The 20,661-nt window shown below is 48.8% G+C and overlaps 1 protein-coding gene across 1 annotated transcript in view; it reads right to left on the minus strand.

The window, feature by feature from the left end:
• LOC135542653 (heparan-sulfate 6-O-sulfotransferase 1-A-like) overlaps positions 1-20,386 on the minus strand; it is a 29,203-nt gene extending 8,817 nt beyond the window's left edge. Inside the window, exon 1 of the mRNA XM_064969765.1 lies at positions 19,537-20,386. Within this exon, the coding sequence (XP_064825837.1) occupies positions 19,537-20,039 (503 nt within the window). The 5' untranslated portion in view covers positions 20,040-20,386. The remainder of the gene's footprint in view (positions 1-19,536) is intronic.
• Between the last annotated feature and the right edge of the window lie 275 nt (positions 20,387-20,661).

Genomic DNA, 20,661 nt, shown 5'->3' on the forward strand with positions numbered 1-20,661 from the left:
GGGGAGGGAAGAGGAGAGAGAAGGAGATGGGCTGAGTGTCTCTGTGTTATCGTTCATTGATGACATGTTGATTCTCTCTGCTCAGACTAGAGGCTGGATCCCCTAATCAACCCTTCACCTCTCCTCTCATCCCTCCCTTGATCCAGAGAAATGCTCCCCTGCGATGCCCTCCTCTGTGTGTGTGTGTGTGTGTGTGTCCATCCTAGGCAGACGCTCCCCTGCGATGCCCTCCTCTGTGTGTGTGTGTGTGTCCATCCTAGGCAGACGCTCCCCTGCGATGCCCTCCTCTGTGTGTGTGTGTGTCCATCCTAGGCAGACGCTCCCCTGCGATGCCCTCCTCTGTGTGTGTGTGTGTGTGTGTGTGTGTGTGTGTGTGTGTGTCCATCCTAGGCAGACGCTCCCCAGCGATGCCCTCCTCTCTGTGTGTGTGTGTGTGTGTCCATCCTAGGCAGACGCTCCCCTGCGATGCCCTCCTCTGTGTGTGTGTGTGTGTGTCCATCCTAGGCAGACGCTCCCCTGCGATCCCAATCCCAGCTCAGATGCACCGGAATTCCGAGCCTGCCCAGCTGTCGTCTTGGCAATGCTCCGTGATTGTCTGATCACCATGGCCAATCGACACACACACACACACACACACACACACGCTCTCCAGACCCGACCAGCCCAGAGAACAGATTTCCACTAATGAGGGAGGAATCAGAGAGAATCGAATGAATCTTTAACAAATCCCAGATAAGACGTTGTGTGTGTGTGTGGGTGTGTGTGTGTGTGTGTGTGTGTGTGTGTGTGTGTCTGCATGTGTGTGTGTCTGCATATGTGTGTGTGTGTGTGTGTGTGTGCCGAGACGTTAAACATTAACGCAGCAGAATACTCAGACTTCAGACCCGCCAGCAGATCCTCATCTCACCTACACTGTCTGTCTGTCTGTCTGTCTGTCTGTCTGTCTGTCTGTCTGTCTGTCTGTCTGTCTGTCTGTCTGTCTGTCTGTGTCTGCCTGTCTGCCTGTCTGTCTGTCTGTCTGTCTGTCTGTCTGTCTGTCTGTCTGTGTCTGTCTGTCTATCTGCTTGTCTGTCTGTCTGTCTGTGTCTGTCTCTGTCTGTCTGTCTCTGTCTGTCTGTCTGTCTGTCTGTCTGTCTGTCTGTCTGTCTGTCTGTGTCTGTCTGTCTGTCTGTCTGTCTGTCTGTCTGTCTGTCTGTCTGTCTCTTGCTGGGCATGGATTCTATAATGATAGATCTTACACTCACTGTCATTGACTGCAGACAACTAGATTTGGGTTGCCAGTGGATACCAACGTTGTCCCAGAGCAGCAGAAGGATGATGTCACACAAACCCAGTCCTTATTGTCGACGTGGTCCAGCTGTCATCAGGCTCTCATATCCTCCCTCCCTCAGCAAGTTATTGTATGTGCACACACACACACACACACACACACACACACACACACACACACACACACACACACACACACACACACACACACACACACACACACACACACACACACACACACACACACACACACATTCTACAGCTCATTTCTGTCCATGAGGCATCAAGGTTAAAACAACTTTGCATGTTTGACTAACAAGCAGTGCTGCAAAATAAACCTTAGTCAACAGAACACACACACACACCTGATATGGAGGTCAACAAATGACCAACAGGATGCCAGAGAGAGAGAAGTTAGACAAAAATATTGATGCGATGGTTTCAAAACTGCGATTCCATCTTGTCCAACATCTCGTTTCTACACTTGCAATATGAAGCCAGGATAGTAGGCTGCAGAATAACCATTTGAGTGTGTGTACATTTCAATTAAAGAACAACATTTTTTAATCGTCAATTGCACACAAGGTCCAACCGAAACGTAGACATCCACTTGTGACTCAACCCCTCTAAAACGGGGGGTGTGAGGGGCTGCCACGGTGGATGTCCGGGGAGCTGCTGCTGTCGGGGTTAAAGGAAGAACGTGAGATTTTTCACTTTGTCGGTTTGAACTGGTAACCTTTCGGTTACTGGCCCAACGCTGTAACCATTAGGCCAGCTGCTGTGTTCAATTCTAGATGTGTGTCTATTGTCAGAGCCTTTCTGTGATCATCAGTCACACACAAGGGTTACCCTCGTTGTGGCGATTAACATTCCACACTGGGGGAGGTGATGAAACATTCCTTTTCCTAGTGACTTCCTCTCTCTTTATCGCCCTCCCCCTCCTTCCCTCTCGCCCTCCCTCCCTCCCCCTCCTTCCCTCTCGCCCTCCCTCCCTCCCCCTCCTTCCCTCTCGCCCTCCCTCCCCCTCCTTCCCTCTCGCCCTCCCTCCATCCCACTCCTTCCCTCTCGCCCTCCATCCCTCCCCCTCCTTCCCTCTCGTCCTCCCTCCCTCCCCCTCCTTCCCTCTCACCTTCCCTCCCTCCCACTCCTTCCCTCTCGCCCTCCCTCCCTCCCACTCCTTCCCTCTCGCCCTCCCCCTCCCTCCCCCTCCTTCCCTCTCACCCTCCCTCCCTCCCACTCCTTCCCTCTCGCCCTCCCCTCCCTCCCACTCCTTCCCTCTCGCCCTCCCTCCCTCCCACTCCTTCCTTCTCTGCCTCCCTCCCAGAGTTCTGATGAGTGCAGTATTGGGGACTGTAGTTGTGTCTGTAGTAAGGCTTGTCATTCTGGTTAGCTGTGTCTAGGCGTGATGAGACTGGCCCTGGGCTTATATCAACATCACTGACTGACTCCTCAAACAGATCTGTAGACACACACACACACACACACACACACACACACACACACACACACACACACACACACACACACACACACACACACACACACACACACACACACACACACACACACACACACACACACACACACACACACACACGTCATTTAACATGCACCAGTCAGGACACAGGCTTATTAATGAGAAGAGGTCAAATCAAACACACACAGCCATAACAGACAAACACAACAGAAACAATTATTTATAAACACACACACACACAGACCCTCAAACGAACTATAGGCAAAAGGCATTGTGGGTGACTGAGTTTAGAAAGCTCTCTTCAGGCACTGTGGACTGACATTTACATGAAACAAATAGAGTGAAGGAGAAAACACAGGAATGAAGGAGAGACCAAAGATCTCATGACAGGGAGGAGACAACGGGCCATGTGAGAGACCAAACGCAAGCAACACATAACACAGTGACATCACCACATCAATCACACACACATTTTCGTATGACTCACGCACACAAAAACAGCCAGCCTTTTATAATTATAGAGTCCCTGTGTGTGTGTATGTGTGTGTGTGTATGTGTGTGTGTGTGTGTGTGTGTATGTGTGTGTGTGCGTGTATGTGTGTGGGGGGGGGTCTCAGAAAGTGCGGATTGTTAAAAGAGTCAGATGTTATGGAGAAGAGGAGGAGAGACTGATTCTAATGTAGCATCTCTCTCTGCCTTCTTCCCTCCATCTCTGTCTTTGGTGGCTGGGAAGCTGCTACTTTTCAGGTCACTGGGTATTGCTACTCAGCAGGAGTCACACACACACACACACACACACACACACACACACACACACACACACACACACACACACACACACACACACACACACACACACACACACACACACACACACACACACACACACACACCTTCCGGGTGGGGCGAGGGATTATCGAGACAGCTCTTTGTGTCACCTGATGAGGAGTAAAGAAAGAGAGAGTAGATGAAGAGAGAAGAGGAGGAGGAACAGACGAGGGTGGGTGTGGAGGAGATTATTAGTTAGTGGGTGTGAGTGTTTGAGAAGCACAAACACAATCATCAGGTAAGGGCACGTGTGTGTGTGTGTGTGAGTGTGAGTGTACACGTACGGGGATGGGTTCAGACTACATTATGTGTGGTTGAGTGTGTTTATCAGCTCTGCTTTGTGACTCAGCGGTTCCCTGCGGTCAAGAAGTGGATCTTCTCTCTTGTGCACTCACTTTTCTTCTCCTCCCTCTCTTCCCCCTCTCTTTCATACACCCCCTCTCTTCCCCCTCTCTTTCATACACCCCCTCTCTTCCCCCTCTCTCTTTTCATACACCCCCTCTCTCTTCCCCCTCTCTCTTTTCATACACCCCCCTCTCTTTTCATACACTCCCCCTCTCTTCCCCCACTCTCTTTTCATACACCCCCCTCTCTCTTTTCATACACACCCCCTCTCTTCCCCCTCTCTCTTTTCATACACCCCCTCTCTCTTCCCCCTCTCTCTTTTCATACACCCCCTCTCTCTTTTCATACACTCCCCCTGTCTCCCCCCTCTCTTTTCATGCACTCCCCTCTCTCTTTTCATACACTCCCCCTCTATCTCTTTTCATACACTCCCCCTCTCTTCCCCCTCTCTCTTTTCATACACTCCCCTCTCTCTTTTCATACACTCCCCTCTCTCTTTTCATACACTCCCCCTGTCTCCCTCCTCTCTTTTCATGCACTCCCTCTGTCTTCCCCCCTCTCTCTTTTCATACACTCCCCCTGTCTACCCCCTCTCTTTTCATACACTCCCCCTCTCTTCCCCCTCTCTCTTTTCATACACTCCCCTCTCTCTTTTCATACACTCCCCTCTCTCTTTTCATACACTCCCCTCTCTCTTTTCATACACTCCCCCTCTCTCTTTTCATACACTCCCCTCTCTCTTTTCATACACTCCCCCTCTCTCTTTTCATACACTCCCCCTGTCTCCCTCCTCTCTTTTCATGCACTCCCTCTGTCTTCCCCTCTCTCTCTTCTCATACACTCCCCTCTCTCTTTTCATACACTCCCCCTGTCTCCCCCTCTCTTTTCATACGCTCCCCCTCTCTCTTTTCATACACTCCCCCTCTCTTCCCCCTCCCTCTTTTCATACACACCCCCCTCTCTTTTCATACACCCCCCTCTCTTCTCATACACTCCCCCTCTCTTCCCCCTTTCTCTTTTCATACACTCCCCCTCTCTTTCCCCTCTCTCTTCTCATACACTCCCCCTCTCTTCCCCCTCTCTCTTTTCATACACTCCCCCTCTCTTCCCCCTCTCTCTTCTCATACACTCCCCCTGTCTTCCCTTCTCTCTTTTCATACACTCCCCCTCTCTTCCCCCTCTCTCTTTTCATACACTCCCCCTCTATCTCTTTTTATACACTCCCCCTCTCTTCCCCCTCTCTCTTTTCATACACTCCCCCTCTATCTCTTTTTATACACTCCCCCTCTCTTCCCCCTCTCTCTTTTCATACACTCCCCCTCTATCTCTTTTTATACACTCCCCCTCTCTTCCCCCTCTCTCTTTTCATACACTCCCCCTCTATCTCTTTTCATACACTCCCCCTCTCTTTCCCCTCTCTCTTCTCATACACTCCCCCTCTCTTCCCCCTCTCTCTTTTCATACTCTCCCCCTCTCTTCCCCCCTCTCTCTTCTCATACACTCCCCTCTCTTCCCCCCTCTCTCTTTTCATACACTCCCCCTCTATCTCTTTTTATACACTCCCCCTCTCTTCCCCCCTCTCTCTTCTCATACACTCCCCCTGTCTTCCCTTCTCTCTTTTTATACACTCCCCCTCTCTCTTCTCATACACTCCCCTGTCTTCCCTTCTCTATTTTCATACACTCCCCCTGTCTTCCCCCCTCTCTTTTCATACACTCCCCTCTCTCTTTTCACACACTCCCCCCCCCCTCTTTTCATACACTCCCCTCTCTCTTTTCATACAATCCACTCTCTCTTTTCATACACTCCCTGACTTCCCCCCTCTTTTCATACACTCCCCTCTCTCTTTTCATACACTCCTCTCTCTCTTTTCATACACTCCCCTCTCTCTTTTCATACACTCCTCTCTCTCTTTTCATACACTCCCCTCTCTCTTTTCATACACTCCCCGTCTTCCCCCCTCTCTTTTCATACACTCCCCTCTCTCTTTTCATACACTCCCCTCTCTCTTTTCATACACTCCCCGACTTCCCCCCCTCTTTTCATACACTCCCCTCTCTCTTTTCATACACTCCCCTCTCTCTTTTCATACACTCCCCCTGTCTTGGGGGCCCCCTCTCTTTTCATACACTCCCCTCTCTCTTTTCATACACTCCCCTCTCTCTTTTCATACACTCCCCCTGTCTTCCCCCTCTCTTTTCATACACTCCCTCTCTCTTTTCATACACTCCCCTCTCTCTTTTCATACACTCCCCGTCTTCCCCCCTCTCTTTTCATACACTCCCCTCTCTCCTTTCATACACTCCCCTCTCTCTTTTCATACACTCCCCTCTCTCTTTTCATACACTCCCCTCTCTCTTTTCATACACTCCCCCTGTCTTCCCCCTCTCTCTTTTCATACACTGCCCTCTCTCTTTTCATACACTCTCTATCTTCCCCCCTCTCTTTCATACACTCCCCTTCTCTTTCCCCCCTCTCTTTTAGCCTAGTCTGAATAGGCTGTGTCAGTGATGAGTGACTGGTGAATGGAGCTTGTGTGTGTCAGTGTGTCTTTGAAGTCAAGAGTCAGAGTAGAAGCAGTGAAGCGAGAGAGAGAGAAAGGAGTGGTGGGGGAAACACACAGACATGCACACACACACACGTACCCACATTCAGTGTCCTTCCTTGCTTCTAGCCATGATGAAAATCTCCAATGCTCTGTGATGCAGAGCTAAATGTGTGGGTGTGTATATACACTACATTACCAAAAGTATGTGGACATCTCATTCTGAAATCATGGGCATTAATATGGAGTCTGTCCCCCCATTGCTGCTATAACAGCCTCCAATCTTCTGGGAAGGCTTTCCACTAGATGTTGGGACATTGCTGCTATAACAGCCTCCACTCATCTGGGAAGTGTTTCCACTAGATGTTGGAACATTGCTGCTATAACAGCCTCCACTCTTCTGGGAAGTGTTTCCACTAGATGTTGGAACATTGCTGCTATAACAGCCTCCACTCTTCTGGGAAGTGTTTCCACTAGATGTTGGAACATTGCTGATATAACAGCCTCCACTCTTCTGGGAAGTGTTTCCACTAGATGTTGGAACATTGCTGATATAACAGCCTCCACTCATCTGGGAAGTGTTTCCACTAGATGTTGGAACATTGCTGATATAACAGCCTCCACTCATCTGGGAAGTGTTTCCACTAGATGTTGGAACATTGCTGCTATAACAGCCTCCACTCATCTGGGAAGTGTTTCCACTAGATGTTGGAACATTGCTGCTATAACAGCCTCCACTCATCTGGGAAGTGTTTCCACTAGATGTTGGAACATTGCTGCTATAACAGCCTCCACTCTTCTGGGAAGTGTTTCCACTAGATGTTGGAACATTGCTGATATAACAGCCTCCACTCATCTGGGAAGTGTTTCCACTAGATGTTGGAACATTGCTGATATAACAGCCTCCACTCATCTGGGAAGTGTTTCCACTAGATGTTGGAACATTGCTGCTATAACAGACTACACTCTTCTGGGAAGTATATCCTCTAGATGTTGGAACATTGCTGCTATAACAGCCTCCACTCATCTGGGAAGTATATCCTCTAGATGTTGGAACATTGCTGCTATAACAGCCTCCACTCATCTGGGAAGTGTTTCCACTAGATGTTGGAACATTGCTGCTATAACAGCCTCCACTCATCTGGGAAGTGTTTCCACTAGATGTTGGAACATTGCTGCAGGGACACACGATTTTTACGCTTCAGCACTTGGCGGTCCCATTCTGTGAGATTGTGTGGCCTACCACTTTGCGGCTGAGCCATTGTTGCTCCTAGACATTTCCACTTCACAATACCAACACTTACAGTTGACCGAGGCAGTTCTAGTAGGGCAGAAATTTGATGAACTGACTTGTTGGAATCCTATGTGAGTGCCACATTTAAAGTCATTGAGGTCTTCAGTAAGGCTCCCGAGGGGTGCAGTGGTCTAAGGCACTGCATCTCAGTGCAAGAGGCGTCACTGCAGTACCTGGTTTGAATCCAGGCTGCATCACATACGGCCGTGATTGGGAGTCCCATAGTGTGGCGCACAATTGGCCCAGTGTTGTCCAGGTTTGGCTGTCATTGTCAATAAGAATTTGCTCTTTTAACTGACTTGCCTAGTTAAAAGGTAAACAAAAAGGCCATTCTACTGCCAATGTTTGTCTATGGAGATTGCATGGTGGTGTGCTTGATTTTATACACCTGTCAGCAACGGGTGTGGCTGATATAGTCAAATCTACTCATTTGAAGGGGTGTCCAATACATGTGTGTATATTGTGTATCTATCTCAAACTCAGATCATTTGGAGTTAAGCACTTCCTGAGCCTGAAGCATCATTTCCCCTCTGTGAAGGAAACTGGCACACAGGGAACAGACAACAGGATGACAAAAGAAACAACACCCTTCACAGAGACAAACAGATGTGAAAGAGAGTGGATAGGAAGTGTAGGGAAGGAGAGAGAGCGGGAAGGAGGGAGAGAGAGAGACGGGCGAGACAACATTGTCTTAATGAATCCTTTTTGCGGAGTTCAGTAGGTCCGTCTGTGTGTGTCACAGTCTGGAATTTGCATCTTCCCACAATTCAATTAGCATGGCTGTCAGATCATGGGCTCTGTTCACATTCTCCCCCGCCACACGCCAAATAAATGCCTTCTTCTTGCTAATCAGTCACTGGCCAGCAGCGGCGGTCTGTGCCTTTTAAGATGAGGGAGGATGATTCTTTTGTTTATGGGCAGGGCCTTATTTCTATTACAGCATATTGGATGACTGTCATTCATATTCCATTCACCCAGTTCAACGTAACATCAATAGGTTTAGCCAACTACATGACTCTCAAAATCTCCCTGTACCCATCATGAGGTTGCTACAACCTAGCCTATGAAAGACTGTTCAGAATGTAGGTGCACAGGTCGAGAGAGTCTTGAGTAATTAAGGTGACAGACAGTGACACATTCAATAACTCCTTGCACACACTTGCCTGCATCTAGCTGAGTGTAATCATTAGTCCAACAAAACGAGAACTTCTATTGGACAAATTCAGGTATGTTTATCCCCATTTCATTCCATTTGCTTCCATTTAAGAAACGTTTTTCAACAGAATCGGCGCAATGAACACACCCCTGATCACACGCAAACACAGTGGACTTTCATAGCAGCCACATACAAACAGCTAGTTGTATATACAGTACCAGTCAAAGGTTTGGACACACCTACTCATTTATTAGTTTAGACTATTTTCCACATTGTAGAATAAAAGTCAAGACATCAAAATGATGAAATCATCAGACCAAAGGACAGATTTTCACTGGTCTAATGTCCATTGCTCATGTTTTTTGGCCCAAACAAGTGTCTTCTTCTTATTGGTGTCTTTTAGTAGTGGTTTCTTTGCAGCAATTTGACCATGAAGGCCTGATTCACCCAGTCTCTTCTGAACAGATGATGTTGAGATGTGTCTGTTACTTGAACTCTGTGAAGCATTTATTTGGGCTGCAATCTGAGGTGCAGTTAACTCTAATGAACCTATCCTCTGCAGCAGAGGTAACTCTTGGTCTTCCTTTCCTGTGGCAGTTCTCATGAGAGCCAGTTTCATAATTTCTCTTTGCTTATTTGAGCTGTTCTTGCCATAATATGAACTTGGTCTTAGACCAAATTGGGCTATCTTCTGTAAACCACCCCTACCTTGTCACAACACAACTGATTGACATAGCACATTAAGAATGAATGAAATTCTACAAATTAACAAGGCACACCTGTTAACTGGAAAGCATTCCCGGTGACTCATGAAGCTGGTTGAGAGAATGCCAAGAGTGTGCAAAGCAACAATTTTGCAAAGCTGACATCAAGGCCAAGGGTAACTACTTTGAATAATGTAAAACCCATTTTTATTTGTTTAACACTTTTTTTGGTTACTACATGATTCCATGAGTGATTTCATAGTTTTGATGTCTTCACTATTATTCTACAACGTAGAAAATAGTCAAAATAAAGAAAAACCCTTGAATGAGTAGGTGTCCAAACTTGACTGGTACGGTGTGTAATTCCTTTTCGCATCTATTTACACACTCTCCTCCTCTCACCTTTTCCCTTCGCTTGTGGACTTCAGTGCACAACACATCAGATGTCTGTGACCAGGCGATAAAAAACTTTCCAAGCCAAACCTTCATATCATGACCGCTAACCGCATACAACATACATCACTGTCATGTCATAGTCAACATAGTTACTAGGACTAACGCGCTAGTAAACCCACTATAATCATGCAGTACAGTGTACAGTCAGTAGCAAGCAGTTTCATCGGCGGGCCCCGGTGGCAATAAATTAATAATTGACTTGGAAGAGTTCCAGTGTTGGATTGCCATAGCCAGCTAGCTAACATAGCATCACTATCTGTTTGAGCCGGTGTTTGAATATGCTAAACTAGTTACCTGCATTCAATGCTAGCTTAGTAAGTGAAACAAAAAAATGACTAAGAAATATAGCTCTCTCGCTCTTGCTTTTCTGTTCAACTATTTTCTTTCTCTTTGAGTCAACTACTCACCACATCATATGCACTGCAGTGCTAGCTCGCTGTAGCTTCTGCTTTCAGTACTAGATTCATTCTCTGGTCCTTTGATTGGGTGAACAACATGTCAGTTAATTGTTGAAAGAGCTCCGATACTGTAGGTCGGAGGATGTCCTCTGGAAGCTGTCATAATTACCATGTAAGTCTATAGAAGGGGGTGATAACCATTAATGTACCCAGAGGAGGACCGAAGCTAGCTGTCCTCTGGCTGCACCATGGTGCTACCCAACAGAGTGCTACTGAGGCTACTGTAGACCTTCATTGCAAAACAGTGAGTTTTAATCAATTATTTGCCGACTTGAATATATTTAGCATAATTAACTAAACAGGATAACTTTTGTAATGTTTCAATATTTTTATGAAATTCACTGAGGAGGATGGTCCTCCCCTTCCTCCTCTGAGGAGCCTCCACTGCTGCCCAGCTAACGTTATGCTAAATGCTAGGCTAATTAATAGGCTGTAATCCTCTTCCCACTGCAAGCGTAGCTTAGCGTAGTGGCCCTTATTAACAACCATAGAAATGTTGGCTAATTGCTCATCAGTCAGTGCACTGCTAAGTGTTCTGTGGGCTGAGAAATCCCTTAGGAGAGAAAGAGCAGGGTTGCGTTCAGTATGGCAGAACATTGTGGAATGTTCAGATCGAAATATCTTGAGTAGAACAAGCCTAAATGGAGCCCAGTGGCGAGGTATGTAACATGTCTTTCAATCCCCTTGGTGGGTTGTGAACTAGAGCTCAACTCTAGTAGTAGTCCTGTCATCACTATCGTCAACTTGTTGTGTGAGATAACACCGCAGAGAAATCCTCACACCTCACAGTGTGTGTGTGTGTGTGTTTAACCAGAAGTCCCCAAAAGAATAGCAAACGAACAAACATTTTGTTAGTCCCCACAAGGACACATGGTATTTCTAGGGGGTTTAGGGTTAAGGTTCAAATTATTAGAATTAGTTTAAGGAGCTAGGGTTAGGAGCTAGGGTTAGGTTTAAGGTTAGATTTTGGGGTTAAGGTTAGGGAAAATAGGATTTTGAATGGGACTGAAATATGTATCCCCACAAGGTTAGTTATACAAGACTGTGTTTGTTTGTGTGTTGATACTCTAGAGGAAGACGAACCCCACTGAGCCACCTGACAGACCTGTGTATGTGTGTGTGTGTGTGTGCGTGTGTGTGCGCGTGTGTGTGTGTGTGTGTCCATGAGAGAGAGGATGTTTTTCCTGTGATGTGTTATTGTGTTTACCCCATCGTGGTATAGAGACACTCCTCATCCTGTCCTACTGGTTGTACCACATCATCAATGTCTACACACAACTCAGAGCTCCCGACAGGAATCTATGGAATGGGCTACACACACACACACACTTAGTGCCATGACACCAAAAACACAGTGAGAATGAAGCAAACTTTGAAAATTTCCACAGTGCAGGCTCTCCCTCTCTAATCCAATCTCTCCTGCTCCCCATCCTCTTGCCCCCGCCATCCCTCTCCTCCTCCCCCGCCATCCCTCTCCTCCTCCCCCGCCATCCCTCTCCTCCTCCCCCGCCATCCCTCGTCCTCTCCCCCGCCATCCTTCTCCCTCTCCCCCGCCATCCCTCTCCCTCTCCCCCGCCATCCCTCTCCCTCTCCCCCGCCATCTCTCTCCCTCTCCCCCACCATCTCTCTCCCTCTCCCCCGCCATCCCTCTCCCTCTCCCCCGCCATCCCTCTCCCTCTACCCCACCATCTCTCTCCCTCTCCCCCGCCATCCCTCTCCCTCTCCCCCGCCATCCCTCTCCCTCTCCCCCGCCATCTCTCTCCCTCTCCCCCGCCATCTCTCTCCCTCTCCCCCGCCATCCCTCTCCCTCTCCCCCGCCATCCCTCTCCCTCTCCCCCGCCATCCCTCTCCCTCTCCCCCGCCATCCTTCTCCCTCTCCCCCGCCATCCCTCTCCCTCTCCCCCGCCATCTCTCTCCCTCTCCCCCGCCATCTCTCTCCCTCTCCCCCGCCATCTCTCTCCCTCTCCCCCGCCATCCCTCTCCCTCTCCCCCGCCATCTCTCTCCCTCTACCCCACCATCTCTCTCCCTCTACCCCACCATCTCTCTCCCTCTACCCCACCATCTCTCTCCCTCTACCCCACCATCTCTCTCCCTCTCCCCCACCATCCCTCTCCCCCACCATCTCTCTCCCTCTCCCCCACCATCTCTCTCCCCCCCTCTCCCCCACCATCTCTCTCCCTCTCCCCCGCCATCCCTCTCCCCCTCCATCTCTCTCCCTCTCCCCCACCATCTCTCTCCCTCTCCCCCACCATCTCTCTCCCTCTCCCCCGCCATCCCTCTCCCCCACCATCTCTCTCCCTCTCCCCCACCATCTCTCTCCCTCTCCCCCGCCATCCCTCTCCCCCACCATCTCTCTCCCTCTACCCCACCATCTCTCTCCCTCTACCCCACCATCTCTCTCCCTCTACCCCACCATCTCTCTCCCTCTACCACACCATCTCTCTCCCTCTACCCCACCATCTCTCTCCCTCTACCCCACCATCTCTCTCCCTCTACCCCACCATCTCTCTCCCTCTACCCCACCATCTCTCTCCCTCTGTTTCAGCAGAAGTGACAGAAGCACATTCCCAGTCATACAGTCTCTTCACAATGTTTGCCCTGTTCCGAACATACACTGTATACACAGAACATGAGGAACACCTTCCTAATATTGAGTTGCACCCTCTTTTGCCCTCAGAACAGCCTCAATTCTTAAGGCCATGGACTCGACAAGGTGTGGAAAGTGTTCCACAGGGATGCTGGCCCATGTTGACTCCAATGCTTCCCACAGTTGTGTCAAGTTAGCTGGATGTCCTCTAGGTGGTGAACCATTCTTGATACACACGGGAAACTGTTGAGTGTGAAAAACCCAGCAGTGTTACAGTTCTTGACACAAACCGGTGCACTTGGCACCTACTACCGTACCCTGTTCAAAGGCACTTCAATCTTATGTCTTGCCTATTCACCCTCTGAATGGCACACATACACAATCCATGTCTCAGTTGTCTCAAGGCTTAAACATCCTTCTTTAACCCGTCTCCTCCCCTTCATCTACACTGACTGAAGTGGATTTAACAAGTGACATCAATAAGGGATCATAACTTGTTTATGTCATGGAAAGAGCATGTGTTTTTACGTGTTGTACACTCAGTGTAGATTTTGTGTGTGTGAGTGTGCACGCGTGTTTGTCACCTGTTTGCAAACATCTAATTACTGTCTAAAAGCTTGTCTTGTATTCCACATAGAGAGAGAGAAAGAGAGAGAGAGAGAGAGAGAGAGAGAGAGAGAGAGAGAGAGAGAGAGAGAGAGAGAGAGGAAGAAAACTGTAGAATGATGAAATTTTTTAAAAGACTTTTAATCTGGGAAAATGTGTAGACACACTGGTATAGGAAAAGTGAGATTCCCGGTGTGGGAATGTGGTGTTGGGAATGTGGGGATGAAGGAGTAACCATCTTTGGAATGTTGAGCAGCCCGAGATTAATCCCTGATAATCTGATTGGATTAAAACACGACGACCTGTCTGGTCAGTCACGCACCCGCACACAGTTCACCCTGCAGTGATCTACGTTGTGAAGCTTAAACAGCGAGTGATCCAGGCAGATTGACAGGCATGCTAATTGAATCCTCCCCCTCCACAGCAACGAAACAAAACACTCTCTGCCATCACTCTCACCATCCTCTTCTGTCCCTCGTTCCCATCTGCCCTCGCCTTCTCTTACACTACCATCCTCTTCTACTCTCTTCCTCCTCTACCCTTTCCATCCCCTCATCATCCTCCACCCCCCCATCCGCTCCACTCCTCTTTCCCCTCCTCCCATATATAGCCATTCATTAGGACAGACAGTTGTCCATTAGGTAAAACAGACATTTTAGAAATTGCAGTAAATCTTCCATGAAAAAAGACATTTGGCTTAATGTAGAAACCACGCTCTGACAAATAGAGAGAAATAGGGGGACGAGAGAGAGATGGAGAGGGGGAAGAGAGAGAGATGGAGAGGGGAAAGAGAGGGAGAGAGATGGAGAGGGGGAAGAGAGAGAGATGGCGAAGGAGAAGAGAGAGAGATGGAGAGGGGGAAGAGAGAGAGATGGAGAGGGGAAAGAGAGAGAGAGATGGAGAGGGGGAAGAGAGAGATGGAGAGGGGAAAGAGAGAGAGAGATAGATAGGGGAAGAGAGAGAGAGATGGAGAGGGGAAAGAGAGGGAGAGAGATGGAGAGGGGGAAGAGAGAGAGACGGAGAGGGGAAAGAGAGAGAGAGATGGAGAGGGGAAAGAGAGGGAGAGAGATGGAGAGGGGGAAGAGAGAGAGATGGAGAGGGAAAAGAGAGAGAGATGGAGAGGGGAAAGAGAGGGAGAGAGATGGAGAGGGGAAGAGAGAGAGATGGCGAAGGAGAAGAGAGAGAGATGGAGAGGGGGAAGAGAGAGAGATGGAGAGGGGAAAGAGAGAGAGAGATGGAGAGGGGGAAGAGAGAGATGGAGAGGGAAAGAGAGAGAGATAGATAGGGGAAGAGAGAGAGAGATGGAGAGGGGAAAGAGAGGGAGAGAGATGGAGAGGGGGAAGAGAGAGAGACGGAGAGGGGAAAAGAGAGAGAGATGGAGAGGGGAAAGAGAGGAGAGAGATGGAGAGGGGAGAGAGAGAGATGGAGAGGGAAAAGAGAGAGAGATGGAGAGGGGGGAGAGAGGGAGAGATGGAGAGGGGAAAGAGAGAGAGATTGAGAGAGGGGAAGAGAGAGATTGAGAGGGGGAAGAGAGAGAGATGGAGAGGGGGAAGAGAGATGGAGAGGGGGAAGCGAGAGAGAGATAGAGAGGGGGAAGAGAGAGAGAGATGGAGAGGGGGAAGAGAGAGAGATTGAGAGAGGGAAAGAGAGAGAGAGATTGAGAGGGGGAAGAGAGAGAGATGGAGAGGGGGAAGAGAGAGAGATTGAGAGGGGGAAGAGAGAGATAGATGGAGAGGAGGAAGAGAGAGATAGAGCGGGGGAAGAGAGAGAGAGATGGAGAGGGGGAAAGAGAGAGATGGAGAGGGGAAAGAGAGAGATGGAGAGGGGGAAAGAGAGAGAGAGATTGAGAGGGGAAAGAGAGAGAGATGGAGAGGGGAAAGAGAGAGATTGAGAGGGGGAAGAGAGAGATGGAGAGGGGAAAGAGAGAGAGAGATGGAGAGGAGGAAAGAGAGAGAGAGATGGAGAGGGGAAAGAGAGAGAGATGGAGAGGAGGAAGAGAGAGAGATGGAGAGGAGGAGGAGAGAGAGAGATTGAGAGGGGGAAAGAGAGAGAGAGATGGAGAGGGGAAAGAGAGAGAGAGATGGAGAGGGGAAAGAGAGAGAGATGGAGAGGGGAAAGAGAGAGAGAGATGGAGAGGGGAAAGAGAGAGAGAGATGGAGAGTGGGAAGAGAGAGAGAGATGGAGAGGGGAAAGAGAGAGATGGAGAGGAGGAAAGAGAGAGAGAGATGGAGAGGAGGAAAGAGAGAGAGATGGAGAGGAGGAAAGAGAGAGAGAAATGGAGAGGAGGAAAGAGAGAGAGATGGAGAGGGGGAAGAGAGAGAGAGATGGAGAGGGGGAAGAGAGAGAGATGGAGAGGGGGAAGAGAGAGATGGAGAGGAGGAAAGAGAGAGAGATGGAGAGGGGGAAGAGAGAGAGAGATGGAGAGGGGAAAGAGAGAGAGATGGAGAGGGGAAGAGAGAGAGATGGAGAGGGGGAAGAGAGAGAGATGGAGAGGGGGAAAGAGAGAGAGATGGAGAGGGGGAAAGAGAGAGAAAGATGGAGAGGGGTAAGAGAGAGATGGAGAGGGGGAAGAGAGAGATGGAGAGGGGGAAGAGAGAGATGGAGAGGAGGAAAGAGAGAGAGAGATGGAGAGGGGGAAAGAGAGAGAGAGATGGAGAGGGGGAAGAGAGATGGAGAGGAGGAAAGAAGAGAGAGATGGAGAGGAGGAGAGAGAGAGATGGAGAGGAGGAAGAGAGAGAGAGATGGAGAGGGGGAAGAGAGGGAGATGGAGAGGAAGAAAGAGAGATGGAGAGGGGGAAGAGAGAGAGAGAGAGAGAGAGAGAGAGAGAGAGGACCAACAGCTATAAAGCCACCAAGCAGAAAGCATGCCTGCTGTTTGATTAGAAAATGACACCATCACAGAGGGAGATAGAGAGGAGTGTAAGAGAGAGAGATGGCAAAAGAAAGAGGGAGAGGGAAAATTAGTGTTTAGGACACAAAGAGAGATGGAGAGGGGAAAGAGAGGGAGAGAGATGGAGAGGGGGAAGAGAGAGAGATGGCGAAGGAGAAGAGAGAGAGATGGAGAGGGGGAAGAGAGAGAGATGGAGAGGGGAAAGAGAGAGAGAGATGGAGAGGGGAAAGAGAGAGAGAGATAGATAGGGGAAGAGAGAGAGAGATGGAGAGGGGAAAGAGAGGGAGAGAGATGGAGAGGGGGAAGAGAGAGAGACGGAGAGGGGAAAGAGAGAGAGAGATGGAGAGGGGAAAGAGAGGGAGAGAGATGGAGAGGGGGAAGAGAGAGAGATGGAGAGGGAAAAGAGAGAGAGATGGAGAGGGGAAAGAGAGGGGAGAGATGGAGAGGGGGAAGAGAGAGAGATGGCGAAGGAGAAGAGAGAGAGATGGAGAGGGGGAAGAGAGAGAGATGGAGAGGGGAAAGAGAGAGAGATGGAGAGGGGGAAGAGAGAGATGGAGAGGGGAAAGAGAGAGAGATAGATAGGGGGAAGAGAGAGAGAGATGGAGAGGGGAAAGAGAGGGAGAGAGATGGAGAGGGGGAAGAGAGAGAGACGGAGAGGGGAAAGAGAGAGAGAGATGGAGAGGGGAAAGAGAGGGAGAGAGATGGAGAGGGGGAAGAGAGAGAGATGGAGAGGGAAAAGAGAGAGAGATGGAGAGGGGGAGAGAGGGAGAGATGGAGAGGGGAAAGAGAGAGAGATTGAGAGAGGGAAAGAGAGAGAGAGATTGAGAGGGGGAAGAGAGAGAGATGGAGAGGGGGAAGAGAGATGGAGAGGGGGAAGCGAGAGAGAGATAGAGAGGGGGAAGAGAGAGAGATTGAGAGAGGGAAAGAGAGAGAGAGATTGAGAGGGGGAAGAGAGAGAGATGGAGAGGGGGAAGAGAGAGAGATTGAGAGGGGGAAGAGAGAGATAGATGGAGAGGAGGAAGAGAGATAGAGCGGGGGAAGAGAGAGAGAGATGGAGAGGGGGAAAGAGAGAGATGGAGAGGGGAAAGAGAGAGATGGAGAGGGGGAAAGAGAGAGAGAGATTGAGAGGGGGAAAGAGAGAGAGAGATGGAGAGGGGAAAGAGAGAGAGAGATTGAGAGGGGGAAGAGAGAGATGGAGAGGGGAAAGAGAGAGAGAGATGGAGAGGAGGAAAGAGAGAGAGAGATGGAGAGGGGAAAGAGAGAGAGATGGAGAGGAGGAAGAGAGAGAGATGGAGAGAGAGAGATGGAGAGGGGGAAGAGAGAGAGAGATGGAGAGGGGGAAGAGAGAGAGAGATGGAGAGGGGGAAGAGAGAGATGGAGAGGAGGAAAGAGAGAGAGAGATGGAGAGGGGGAAGAGAGAGAGAGATGGAGAGGGGAAAGAGAGAGAGATGGAGAGGGGGAAGAGAGAGAGATGGAGAGGGGGAAGAGAGAGAGATGGAGAGGGGGAAGAGAGAGAGATGGAGAGGGGGAAAGAGAGAGAAAGATGGAGAGGGGTAAGAGAGAGATGGAGAGGGGGAAGAGAGAGATGGAGAGGAGGAAAGAGAGAGAGAGATGGAGAGGGGGAAAGAGAGAGAGAGATGGAGAGGGGGAAGAGAGATGGAGAGGAGGAAAGAGAGAGAGAGATGGAGAGGAGGAAAGAGAGAGAGAGATGGAGAGGAGGAAGAGAGAGAGAGATGGAGAGGGGGAAGAGAGGGAGATGGAGAGGAAGAAAGAGAGATGGAGAGGGGGAAGAGAGAGAGAGAGAGAGAGAGAGAGAGAGAGAGAGAGAGAGAGAGAGAGAGAGAGAGAGGACCAACAGCTATAAAGCCACCAAGCAGAAAGCATGCCTGCTGTTTGATTAGAAAATGACACCATCACAGAGGGAGATAGAGAGGAGTGTAAGAGAGAGAGATGGCAAAAGAAAGAGGGAGAGGGAAAATTAGTGTTTAGGACACAAAGACACACACACAAAGCACATTGTGTAGAAACTGATGTGAGCAGATAAACTTCCTCCCTCCAGCCTCTGGAGTAGCAAGACGCATCATCACCTCTGACCATCACAGAGCCTTGTGCCAGGAATACCAGCAGTACAGTGTATGTGTGTAACCAGCGGAAGTAATCACCCGGTTTAGAGTGGAGTCAACCCCCGCAGGGGTCCTCTTACATCAACAAAAGTCCACACAGACAGACAGACGAAACAGAGAGAGGGGCAGGAGCCAAATCTTCTCTGACTTAAAGTGATGGTAGTTTCCTCTGCCAATCTGTCTAACAGTCTGTCTGCGTAGTGATCCCTGAAGATAAAGGAGTAAGCTATGTAGCAATGCATGTCTGCAAGCTAAGATCTGCTTTTCCAAAATAAATGTTTTCTTTCAGTAGAATCATCCATTCAATTTTGTCGTTGCAACATTTCTGATCCAATGTTGATTCAGTGGTTTACAGTAATCAATATTCAACACGTTTCAAGCGTTTTACAAGCCGCTAAAACGATGCATCACTGTTCGATATGCTGCAACGTTGAAGAAGGATCAAGACCTACTATTTTTTAATACTGCTTAGTTTGACAGCATGATTCTCTTATAGCTAATTCGAGTTGACAGTTATGTTGCCCTATAAATCTATCCTTTCGGATATGGTAAAAATTCACATGACAGCTTGTCATTAAAACACTGTCAAAACAAACTGCGACGGTTCTGCTGCCACAGTAAGTCCGCACACAGAGAGAGAGAATCGCCCAGGCAAGCTCCCTCATGACGTGAACATACCACCCGATTATTAATGATCTTCAACAATTGTCAAGTGTTGGAGACCCACAGGCTGTGCACGCTTTGGATCCAGCCCAACACTCCTGAAACAACAAGTCAACTAGCCTATTTTATCTCACCTTTCATTTTTCATCCTGGTCTCCTTTTTATCTAGAACTCCAGGAACACAATTTTTTAGCTCGGTCCAGTCCGCGTGTAAACCACAACTCCAACCAGTGGAGAACCGGGAGAATAACCAGGTCTCTTTTCGGTTGGGTCGATAACAGGTACACTTCTTCTGACCCGGTCTACAGTCACACGGAACCTCCAACCTCACATTCTGAACCAGGTGTCTGCCGAACGTTGTCCCTCCTGTCTTCTGAATGTGTAAAAACACGATCACGTCTTCTCCTTTGATTTCAAATTCCACCGTTCGCTCCAAATCCCGGACTGGGAAGTAGTATTTCTTGACGTAGTGCGGGTCTGGGGAAGGGAAAATGTCCCCACCATCGTCCTCCTCAGTGAAATAGCCGTGTGGTGAGCCGAAATTGATAACCCCGGGCGCAACGTATTGATATAAGATCAGCATAAAACAGACGGAGCCGACTACAATTAGGAGAAATTTGCTGCTCGCCTCAACCATGGTCCTTCCAATGCTGTGTAAACGTTACCATTTCCCGGTAAACCGACTCGAAGGGATCAGAACAGCGTAACTAGAATTAATTCCTGTTGTTGTACTCTCTCTCCCCAAGCAAGCGGAACAGGACGCGGTCATATCAATTGGGTAGAAGCGATTATGTGAATATAATGTAACTAAACTAAGCGTATTTACAGTGTACAGAGAGACCCGTAAAATCCAGAGCAACAATGCGTGTTCTCCGTTTGCTCTCGTCACTGTGTTGTTGCATGTGTGTTTAAAGTCCTCTTCGCTGCATTATTACTGAGCTATGTACCCAGGATCCTCAGCGAAATAACCTACCTTCTTTCAGCACAACACACACATTCCCACTCTCTCTCTCTCTCTCTCTCTCTCTCTCTCTCTCTCTCTCTCTCTCTCTCTCTCTCTCTCTCTCTCTCACACACACACACGCACACACGACAGGACGAATTAAAATTTTGAGGAACAAGATCCGCATTGCATTCTACATGTAGTCTAGTTCTACTATAGTTTATTAACTTGTAGTTTATATACAATTAAATGAAATCTATTTAAGTTTCTAAAGAATGGTGGTGCTTTATTTAATACCCAAAGAAAACACAATTAT

The sequence above is a fragment of the Oncorhynchus masou genome, chromosome 6, assembly GCF_036934945.1.
Source record: "Oncorhynchus masou masou isolate Uvic2021 chromosome 6, UVic_Omas_1.1, whole genome shotgun sequence".
Taxonomy (NCBI): Eukaryota; Metazoa; Chordata; class Actinopteri; order Salmoniformes; family Salmonidae; genus Oncorhynchus; species Oncorhynchus masou.